At 41.5% G+C, this 11273-nt stretch overlaps 1 protein-coding gene across 1 annotated transcript; it reads left to right on the forward strand.

Moving 5' to 3' along the window:
* Positions 1–5598: 5598 nt before the first annotated feature.
* serpine3 (serpin peptidase inhibitor, clade E (nexin, plasminogen activator inhibitor type 1), member 3) lies at positions 5599–11045 on the forward strand. The gene is made up of 9 exons (XM_067516459.1): positions 5599–5858; positions 6658–6986; positions 8678–8905; positions 9447–9689; positions 9848–10046; positions 10132–10232; positions 10347–10433; positions 10520–10603; positions 10806–11045. The coding sequence occupies exons 2-9, from the start codon at positions 6722–6724 to the stop codon at positions 10856–10858; spliced, it is 1260 nt and encodes a 419-aa protein (XP_067372560.1). The 5' UTR covers positions 5599–5858; positions 6658–6721; the 3' UTR covers positions 10859–11045.
* The last annotated feature ends 228 nt before the right edge of the window (positions 11046–11273 follow it).

The raw sequence follows: 11273 nt of genomic DNA on the forward strand, positions 1-11273 counted from the left end.
CCAATCTTGGCTAAATCATAGCCTAGATTATTCCGTTTGAAATTAAATTCTTAAATATCAAACGTTTGTGACTCAACAAATAATCAAATTTAGTTTTAACAGGATCCTATGAGTGATTTTATTTATGCCTCAAACTTAATTCTCCTGTAAGTGGATAAAACCTGAATTTAAAGGGAAGCAACATCTCTGCCCTAACTTTAGTCCTAAAATGATCGTTAAGATATTTTACCCTATAAAAAGAATTAATCGATCCCTGTTTCACCGTTAAGTTTATATAAAAAGTTTGGTGAATAGTGACACATGTTCATAAGAGATGTGAAGATGAGTCTATAACACAAAATATAGGCAGCTAAAGACAACAGGAAGAAGTAAAAGTAGGCAGTAAAATGCACAGTAACTGACAAAAAATACAGTAAAGGAAAACTACAGAGTAATAAAAACAGAACATACAAGTATGTAAAGTCTTTAAATGCAACAGAACGCTGCCCTCTTGTGTTGAAATCTGAGGTCAAATACTGTATATGGTTTGGACATGGTTCCACTGCAGTCATGTTATTATCATTAAACAGCTCTATCTTTGTGCTAATCTCTAAAGTAATAAATGTAAGTGATCCATCCTGAGGTGTCTCAGGACAGATTGTCAGAGCTGTTTCAGTGTGGTTTCTCTGTGTCTGGGGAAATCTTCGCCGACCTCTTGTTCCAGCTCAGCTTCTCTCCACAGTTTGAGCACTAAAACTGGTGTGAGATCGCCTGTGTGGTCTCCCCCACAGCTTGAAGAGGGGGGTCCCATCAAACTGCACACTAGTTGCCATGGCAAAGTCTCCTTGCAGTCCTGCAGAGGTGATGTCATCATCAGCCAATCAGCACGGAGTATGGTGTAATCCAGGGCTTCTACAGGGAAGAAGTCTGAAAAACAAATGAGTCAGAAAGTTTTACATATTTTATATATACATGCTAAATTCATACACTTATTGTTACAATTTGTGTGAATCAAGATGGGTGGGCACAAATGTTTGGACTGTAAGCATACGGGGTTCAAGCCCCAACATAAATAACGTGAATGTGCAGCCGTCATAACACTCCCAGCCCTGCAGGGCACAGACTGTTTCAAGAAGGTAATAAATGGGAATTCTATGTAAACTTAAAACATGTGCGTTAGGTTTAGATTCAAATTCAAATTTCAGCTGTATTTTTTATGGTTAAAAATAAAACCTGAATCAACTCATCTTGTTTCCGCCTTGGCCATGACTTTGATGATCCTCAATGATATTGTACTTTGAATACCTTGATACTGTACCTTGAATGCAGAAGACTTTAGCTCTGAGTGGCAGCAGATGGTGCTGCAGTGCAAACAAAAACACGATGAAAAGGTTAATGTTTCTACAGGAGTATGATCTCATACACTGTCCAGGCTGACTTTATTCTTTGCTGCATTAGAAAACATATGGGATCACTGTAAAACATTTAAGGTTATTTATTCATTTGTTGGTAATAATCTGCTCTGATGGCACTTCCCTTCATTTTCTTGGGCTTAAAACAATCACACTTTTTCCCATGGTTCTCCCCAGCCACGCTCATGCTTCTGCGAGGTGAACGCTGCGGGGCACACGTCCCCTCACGTCGCCCCTTTCTCGGTGCCAGCACTAGTGGCTCTAATCCGCCGTGGCGTACCTGGCAGATCGCTCTGGAGACACCGGCGTTGTTGCAGCCTGGCCCGACCCCGCACACCAGCATCCCCTCTAATCCATGCCTGCCTGGACAACCCAAAGGCCCTGGAGCCTGCAAGGAAGTAGGGTACTGGAGGTGAAGCAGAATGAGCAGAATGGCCTCTAATAAAAAAAACACTGTTCAAAAAAAGCACTGATGTGAAGTAGCAGAAGTTAGTATATTACCTAAGTAAATGTACTTACTCACTTACTTACACTCCACCACTGCACATAAGCTGTTCCTAGTTTTTTGTGTTTTTGTTGGGTTTTTTTGTTTGGTTGTTTGTTTTTTGTGGCTGTTGGTTGAATGAAACCAAAAACACAAAAAAACTGTCACTTGTAGCTATTTTGCACTGAGAACACCTCCTCCTTCTCTTTCTTCTTCTCCATTAATTACCAATTTCCCCAAAGGTCAAAGGTCCCAGGATGGAAAGGTTAAAGGTCAGAACAGAGGGGCCACCCTCCATTAATTAGGGATTAGGTTGCTACCATGTAGAGAAAGGCAGAGACATCACAGCATAGTGTAGATTACTCAATTACAAGTAAAAGTAGTACATTCAAAATGCAAACTTAGAAAGAGTAGAACAGTGTTAGCACAAAAAATACTTGAAGTGCAAAAGGTACTGTAAAAGTACTCTATATGTAGTATGGCCCTTTTCACACCATATGAAATTTGAAATTTGAATTACTTCATGTTTGCGGTATATTCTATTACTGTAGCTTGTAAATTTCATAATGGGGGTCAATAAAGTTTTACTGTATTCTGTTTTATTAATCTGAATCTGATAGTTAACCAATGTTTGCCTCTGTAGTGAAGTATGAGGTAGCTGAAAATTGGAATAATGTAGAAATAACTATAAATTGTATTGTATGTAAAGAATGTACTTTGTTACTTTGCATACTGCTAAATATTACACAAATGCGACTGCATTAAGACAAGTATGTCATGGAAGGGCATATTTTTGGCCATTTACAGATATGCTATTTATTAAGACAATACTTCGAACCACAGATGTCAACAATTCACTTTTAAGGTTTTATTTTTTCATTTATTTATTAATTTCATTGAAGAGCTACATTCACACCTGGAAGCTGCTCAGTACATCCACAGTTTGACCTGTAGCCACTGAGAAGCTCCACTGGAGCAGCTGGGGTTAAAGGCCTTGCTCAAGGGCACGGCGTTCGTGTTAATGAGGGAGACGACAAGTGATGGCTTTTCGTTTTTTCCAACCACATTTAATCCTCCTGGTCCAGCTGTCAATGACCAAGCTGTCAGCGTCACGAGTAGTGAGGATGACTATGTTATTACTAGTTGTATGTTGTAATGAAATAATGCAGAGAATCTCCAGCAAAGATAAGGACATTACCATGTTTAGCAGGCTGAGGCCCCCTGAGCATTCCGCTACGCTGCACACTGACACTGCCGAGTCCTCCAGAAATCCTTATTTCTACAAATATGAACCTCTAACACAGTGCTCCTCCGAAGGCCTCAGAAGCGCAGATATAAAAGCTGCTGCTCATGGTGGCATCTTTTCAGAAATTGTCTTTGGTCAATCACCGTGAACGTCCAAGTCCTTAAAATTCCAAATTCCTGCGTTGGAACTTGGGGCATTGGGTTTTAAAGAATGTGGCGATTGCGTTTAATGAAGCCAAAACACGGCTCCACTAATTAGTCAAGTCCAATGATGGCTGGAATCCCCCGTTAGACAATGCAGCCAAATACCTGATGGCTACAAATCATGTTCCTTCCTTCATGGGAAAAAATGTCCACAGTTTATTTTGCTGACTATCAAGTCCCCAATTAAGAGGGACGGTTGAGGGGGTATCAATCCTCAGCAACTTGATTTTAGCTGAAACACAGGACATATATCATCCTATAATGTTTTTATTTTTTTGTCCTCATGTACTCTCAGATCACATTGTGCATGTTAAAATATAAACTATGTGTGCATGTTATCCATTGCTGGGCCAATATTAAAAGCATTTATCTTTATAACCTGTCACAACTTTCTCCCCAAATTTAGAAGTTTCTCATTCAATAATAAAAGAGCTGAACGTGACAGATCTTGTGACAGACTCCATAAAGCTTTATATGACACCAGTGACAGTGTTGATATCATTTTTGATATCAGTCCGCCACTTTGATCCGGACTGAAATATCTCAACATCTAATGGACATTTTGAACACCAAGACTTTCTTGTCTGTTTGTCTGTCCGTCTGTCTTGTCAAGTGTTAGATCGATTGCCAAGAAATTGAGTAACTGTCTTCAGCTTTAGCTCAGGATGAACTGTAATATCTTGGTGATCTTCTAACGTATCATCCAGCCAAACATGATACTAATGAAATTCTCATAATGCTATGCTGTCTAGTACAAATTTGATTATATTAAAACTAAGACGCTATTTAACACTGTGCCTCTAAAACACACAGTTTGAAAAAGCACTGGTATTTTTCTGACTGCAACCCAGGTGTGTGAAAATGTTTCCTGATGATAACTGAGATGCTCTTATTCATCACATGAGGGAGCAGCAACATGTTCATGATTGAGTGAGTGAGTTCACATTCCATAGTGATACCAATTAGAAACACTGACGCAGCAGTGTGACGCTGGGAGCAGAAATGTCTTTTGATCATCACAACAAAAGGCCAAACGACTTGTACAGTACAACAGAACAAATGTCTTATTAATGTGCATTTACTTGTATGAATACCATTGTGTTTGAGCTTTTAATCTCTCTGAATGAGGATATTTTTGGTAAGTGAGTACATTTCGTCTGGTCTTCAGACTGGCAAAGGCCTGTTTGAGGGTAAAGATGGGATTTTTGAGATGGGGTTAGAAATAGGTTTAAGATTGTAGGTCGTGTGTTGTGTGTTCCACAACTTCAAGGGGTTGTAAAAAATAAGCACAGAAGAAGAAAGGAAACAAATTATAGAACAAATAATGTCACACATAACATTTCTTACTTTTTCTTACTTCTTTACTTTTTCTTACTTTGTGTTTGATTATATGTCATCTACTTTAATATTCACCCACCCTCCCACTGCCACCCAATCTGAGAATGATTTAGCCTCTCTCCGATTAATTTTAGTAGCTTTTCATATTGAAAAAGTGTTTTTATGTTTTAGATCAATTCTGGGCAGAATTCAGACATAAACCAATTTAAAGATTTAAAATTCGTTTTGAAAGGGAATTAGTTCATGTAATCGTTGCTAGGCCCTTACAAACTTCTTTTAATGGTGGTCACCATGGAACATGCCTGTTGAGGTGCAGTATCTCAGCTGAGCTGTACGCAGGGAGAAACACCCCAAACAATGTGATACCACTGCCTGATACATTTTATTACTCAAGTCAAGAGCCTCAGTGATCACGAATGAAGAAAATGTTTGGGTTGCCAGCCTGTGTGGCAATTCAGAAGCCACCTCTTGATTCCCAACCTGGCAACCCCAAATGTGTTTTAATGGCTTGGCATTAGTGAAAGACATATGTAACATATTAATAACAGTATATAAAAATGATGGGATCAAACATTTTATCTAGCACATCTGACTGTATTTGTTGTTCACAGCAAAGTATAAAACGTGTAAAAATTACTGATTTGTTGGCAGTGATTCAGATACATGTTTAAGTGAGTGGGCTGATGTAGATTTTGTCTGTCTGACATCTCTGCGTCACAGTCAAATTAAAATCATATTTTGAGCCTACAAAAATAATTATCCATCATTACAAATGTATTTATAGCCGATAATTTGATTTGCAGATACCGCGTGCGTGTGTGCCGCCCTGTGCCGCGCGCGCCTCTGTGGGAGTTGTTTCCCCACTGGCCGGTTTGGGATTTGCTGCTCGGGGACATGCCTCCCTCCGCCTGACTCCATATAGCCCCAGTACGGACATCGCCGACGGAGACCGCAAACACGGAGCGAAGCGTTCCTCTCTAACGCGGTCTTATGACTACAGGCGGCTCCAGTGACAGACCGGAGGTCCGAACCAGAGACTGACAGCTGGGGGACAGCTGAGGACGGACTCAGTGACAAGAACCCGGTGACTGTGACGGGCCTCCGGGGACATACCAGGACACCCCTCCCCTGCGGTGGCTGAATGTTTGGCGCCAAACAGCTGGAGTTTACACGGATACCACATCACCTGTCCACAGGTAGGACTGTAAGTGCACCTGAACGGACAAATCAACGAGACTCTTCACCTGAGAAGCTTATAGATGACAGTCACTGTCTCCATCTCTTTATCCCTTGTGGAAGCCCACTCAAAAATTTATTACTGCAACTTTAAAGTACTTCATTACAAGGAATATGAAGGTAATTTTAAACTTAGAGTAGTATAAAAGGTAAAGCACAACGCAGGGAAGGAACCCTAATAATGTCACGATCATAATATCATAATAATATTGGACAGTACTATAAACCCAGCACGTAAGCATCACGTGTCATAGCTGGTAAAGTTGGGGCTAGTTTATTCCTCTGGCTAAATTAATCAATAATTAACGTTATGTACAACATATATTATGTACTTGCAGGCTAACAAGGTTACAGTAACTTGCATCGCTCACACCAAGATATCTGTGGACTCGCTGATTATACTGGGCCTATTTGCCAGTTATCATTTGACAAATACGCGCATCTTTCCATTCATATCGTTTAAATTGTTATACATGGCAGCACACCCTTTCCTGAGATTCATCACAATCTAAACTTAGAAAAAGTGTTGCACACTGCAAAAGGACAGAAGATAAAACAGCTGTGAATAAATAAGTTTACTTTTCCAGTACTCTTGTGTGGACCCTTGTTTTATGTTACATCAGATGCAACTGCTCACACGTGCAAATCAAACACTGATTTTGCAGCAACAGAACACGATCACTTCATCATTCAAAATCACTGAGAGTCAATAGTTGCCCATTAGTTGCCTTCACTGACCTCTGTTTTTTGGTGTCATAGGATTTTCTCTCTCAGACCACCTGTTGCACCCTGTGGACCTTTCCTCTCCTGCAGTTCTGAGGACATGCGTCGGCTGCCAGTGGCTTCACTTTTCATTTGCTTCTGGTTGGTGGAGAGAAGCCACTGCAGCGGCAGCCTTCAGGACAGCATGGAGGAGCTGCACACCAGGTTCGCCATGGACCTCTACCACACGCTAACCGAGACGGAAAACAAGTCCAACCTGATCGTGTCTCCGGTCAGTATCTCCCTGTCTCTGGGACTGCTGCAGCTTGGCGCCAGGGGCAGCACACTGGCTCAGCTGGAGGGAACACTGGGATATAATGTCAACGGTAGGCTTGATTTCGGTTTCTAAATATAGTGTACAACAAAAGTGATCAGACAATGTGCAGAACATTCCATAATTCATGCAAGAAGTGCTCACAAAAGGCACAAAGCTGAAAGATTAACCTCGGTCAGTGAACACACACATGAAATGATAAAAGCAACTGAATTACATGTAAATGGACATGATGTGGATCAGCGTTGTGCTCAGTTCTATTGTACACTGTACACTCTCACAGCTCCTCATGCTGTGGGAGTGAGCTTGTTGGTGGCCCTCAGTGCTGTTGGTACCAGGTGGTGTGGAGCGGTGCTGCTGCTGCACAGTGGTGTCTGGAGCCATAATACCTGCCTCCACACCAACTCTAATCTCATTAACCACTCCTGCAGCTTGGCCTCCGGGTCGAGAGGTCACTGTGTTTAATTATAAACAAAACAAGTGTTGCAGCCGCCGTTTCTTTCACCTTCATGGGGATGTGACCCTCACTTGTTAGTCAGAGGTGACAGTGGATTAAGCTGGGCTTTAATGGAGCAGGACACCTTGGAAAAGAAAACATTAAATTTAACCTGAGCCAAAATATCCCATAAATATATAATCATTTATTTACTGAAATTGTGAACATGCTCTAAGCTCATGTTGACATCTTCACATGGCTTGTTTTGCTGGAGCAAAAATTTTAGATTTAATTATATAAAACAAAGAAAACAGCAGAAAATGATCTTACTAAGAAACAAATGTTTGCTTGTTTACTTGAGAAATCATGATCATCAAACTTTGGGGATTCATTTTCTGAAACAATCAACCAGTTGATTAACCCACTTATGGTTTTAGCTCCAAAGTCATTTGTTTGCAAGTTAATTTGCTGTTGAATTCGGCACTGCAGCAAAGCAAAGAAACCACCTTTGGGACCAGTTACATAGTGTAAGAGACTGTAAGATTGTGAAAGAGCGTAAGAAAACACTGAAAACATTGGATTCCTTTGCCCATAAAATCACTGTATTCTTAAAAGTACAAATTAATATTAGCATGAGAGTGTTTCGAACTGGAGGAAGCCTTATTTCCTGGCCAGCTGTAGAATTTAAAGAAGAAAGAAAAAGGAGAATATAAAGAATAATATAGAAAATACTTAGATATAAATAAAAACTTCTTATTCAGGAAGTTGGGATACAGAACAAATATGCCATATGTACCTCCTACTCAAAATCTAACTAAAGCAGGCACAACCACAGCAAGATGAAAAAAAATATAAAAAGAAAGATAATACATCACAGAGGGCCAACGTACATCTGACTGATTCCACCCACTCAGAATAAGGGCGCACGCTTGCAAATACTGCAGTCGTAAGTGAATCCGTGTTTGACTTGAGTTTGCATAATTTCATTTACAAATGACTGGTGTTTATTAGTTTGGAAGATCCCTGTGGCTCACCAGACTCTGAGGAGCTCAAATTACGTCAAATGAGCATTTGTTTGTGCAGGGATGAGATGTGAGCTCAGTAAATTACTCCTGGATGAAGCGAGGTGCAGCTGAGTTGAACATACTGGAATTATGATTTTTTAGATTCAGAACGAGACAAAGAGTCTATAGTATTTTTACAGTTTATAGACCTGTGAATGCAACACTATAATTGTGCACCCAGCTTTTCCTAAACTGCCAACAAAGCTCAAACTAGCACACCTCACTCCTCTTCACATCTTGTAGATGCCGTGGTACAAGACTTGCTGTTGCACTCACAGAGGGACATGGGCAACACAAGCCAGGGGATGTGGCTGCAGCAGACCTGTACATTATTCATTCAGAGCGGTGTCCAGCTCCTGTCTGAGTTTACACAACAAGCAGCATCCTGGGCCAACACCAGCGTCGTCCGCGTCAACTTCGGCCATCCCAACCACACTCGCAGCCAGCTGGAGAGATCCGGACAAAATCATGGTAAGCAAAGCAGACAGCCCCACTAATCAATTATTTATAGTGAAAATAATTGAATTATCAGAGAATTATCTCCAACTCTGCAGCTTTTTTGGCCTCTTTTAGCTTCAGTACATGTTTTGCTTTCACTGCATATCAGGATCCGGCAGCTGATTTTCAAAAACAAGCTTTGACACAATGTGGTAGATTTCTTAGCAGCCGAAGCTAAAAGGAGAGTTGTGGAGCTCGGTTTCCCTTTAGTGCTCAAAAAAACCTAAGGACCCCTCTTTAAAGAATTAAAATTAAAGACTAATTTAGAACCCCCTTGTTAAAGAAAGACACATAATGAGATTTCTGGTTTTATTTGTCATTTTATCGTTTAACATCTTTGCCTTGTTGTGAAACAATACCTAGGTGACCCCCAAAACCATCATTTGTATTTACACATGCTTCTATCCTGTTTACTGCATTAGAGGGCAGTCTGGAGACTACTGACTTCTAAGAGATGAGTTGCAGACAACATGGTTCTTACATTAAACTTTGACCTTTTCTTGTTAACATCCAGACGAATCGTGGCCCCTTCAATCAGGAAGCAGCAGCGGGGAGTTATCAGGTTCAGGTGAGGCTCAGGCAGAGGCCCTGTGGTGGAGCCACCGGCTACAGATGGCTCTGGTCAACACAGTGACATTTAGGGGCATCTGGCAGAAGCAGTTCCTCTTCACCAACACCCAGAACGTGCCCTTCATCCTCTCCGATGGGAGCGCCGTCAAGGTGCCCATGATGTACCAGGCTACAGAGGTCCGCTTTGGTAAGAGACATCATACATCTGTCTATCCAATAAAAGACAACAAATGCCCTTTTGTCCTGTGCCCATCATAGACACTGTTGCTGTGGTAGAGATGATAGAGACCATCTGACTTGTTATCTGTGCACAGTTCAAAAGCCAGCATTTGTCTACATTGGCAGGTCAGTTCAGGACATCATCAGACCAGCGCTACACTGTGCTGGAGCTGCCCTACCTGGGCCGTGTTCTGAGCCTGCAGGTGGTCCTCCCCAGCGAGAGGAAGGTGCCGCTGTCCTCCCTGGAGTCCCAGCTCACTGCTCGCCAGCTGGCATCGTGGGACACGGGCCTACGCAGAACCCGGATGGATGTTTTCCTACCCAGGTGATAAAGCCCCCAGAAAACAGATGTTTTTAAGATTCCGACCTTATCAGGTGGTTTTCAACAGTTCTCTGTTTGGTGTTCACAGGTTCCGAATGCAGAACAAGTTCAACCTGAGATCAGTGCTCCCTGCTTTGGGCATCAGAGATGCCTTTAACCCAGGAGCAGCTGATTTCACTGGGATATCAGGTCAATACACCAGTTAGGGAATGCATTCAAAATGCTGATTTTTTTTTACTACGGTTTCAAATAAACAAGCATCACTGAAGCTCTACTGGCAGCTCACAGTTTGTTTTCCTGCAGTGGAGGAAGGTCTTTACGTGTCTGATGCCTTCCATGAAGTGAGAATAGAAGTGACAGAAGATGGGACAAAGGCAGCAGCTGCTACAGGTTTAAAATATTCTATGAAGATGAAATAAAACCGAATTCCAATTTACCATACATGGTTTCTAAAAAAATGATATTTACCTTTACAGCTATGGTGCTACTCAAACGATCTCGTGCTCCCGTTTTTAAAGCAGACCGGCCGTTTCTATTTTTGCTACGAGAGGTTAATACAGGTAATTGTTCTTCTCATTTGAGCTGCAGGAGATACAAGATGTTTTGCATGTTTCAGCTTAGGAAAGTACATTATTTAGCAAATCTTACTGTAATGTTCTTATCAGACCTCTGCCATTGCAGACAGTAACATGTTTGAGGGGAAAATCTGTGAACATGCAACACTTTTTGCTTGATCTTATTTTGTTGCATTCTCCATTTCAGGATCCATCGTATTCATGGGCAGAGTTATGAATCCAGCTGACCAAGCACCTTAAGACTAATTTACCCAGACACACACAGAAACAAACAATACCAGTATTTATTTGTGGATGAACAGGAGGGTCCATGGGCACTTCAGGAGGACGGACAGTATTCTTGTACATATCTGTAAATAAAATTTTAATACACGTTTTTACACTGTTGTTGTTTTGGTTGTTTCTTCTATCATAGAATATTTTTTCTGCCTGATGTTTTTTTTTTTTGGCCTGTCGACTTATCCCGTGAGTTCAGGGTCGCATGTTGATTTGGCACGGTTTTCCCTTCCTGACGCATCCCTCCCCAATTTCTACTGGGCTTGGACCGGCACTGCACAGCTGGGGGTTCAGTGTCTTGCCCAGAGACAGGACCGGGGGATCAAACCACTGACACTGTGGTCCGTGGACAACTGCCTTTTCCAACTGCCCCTCTCTT

The sequence above is a fragment of the Channa argus genome, chromosome 9, assembly GCF_033026475.1.
Source record: "Channa argus isolate prfri chromosome 9, Channa argus male v1.0, whole genome shotgun sequence".
In the NCBI taxonomy this organism is placed as follows: domain Eukaryota; kingdom Metazoa; phylum Chordata; class Actinopteri; order Anabantiformes; family Channidae; genus Channa; species Channa argus.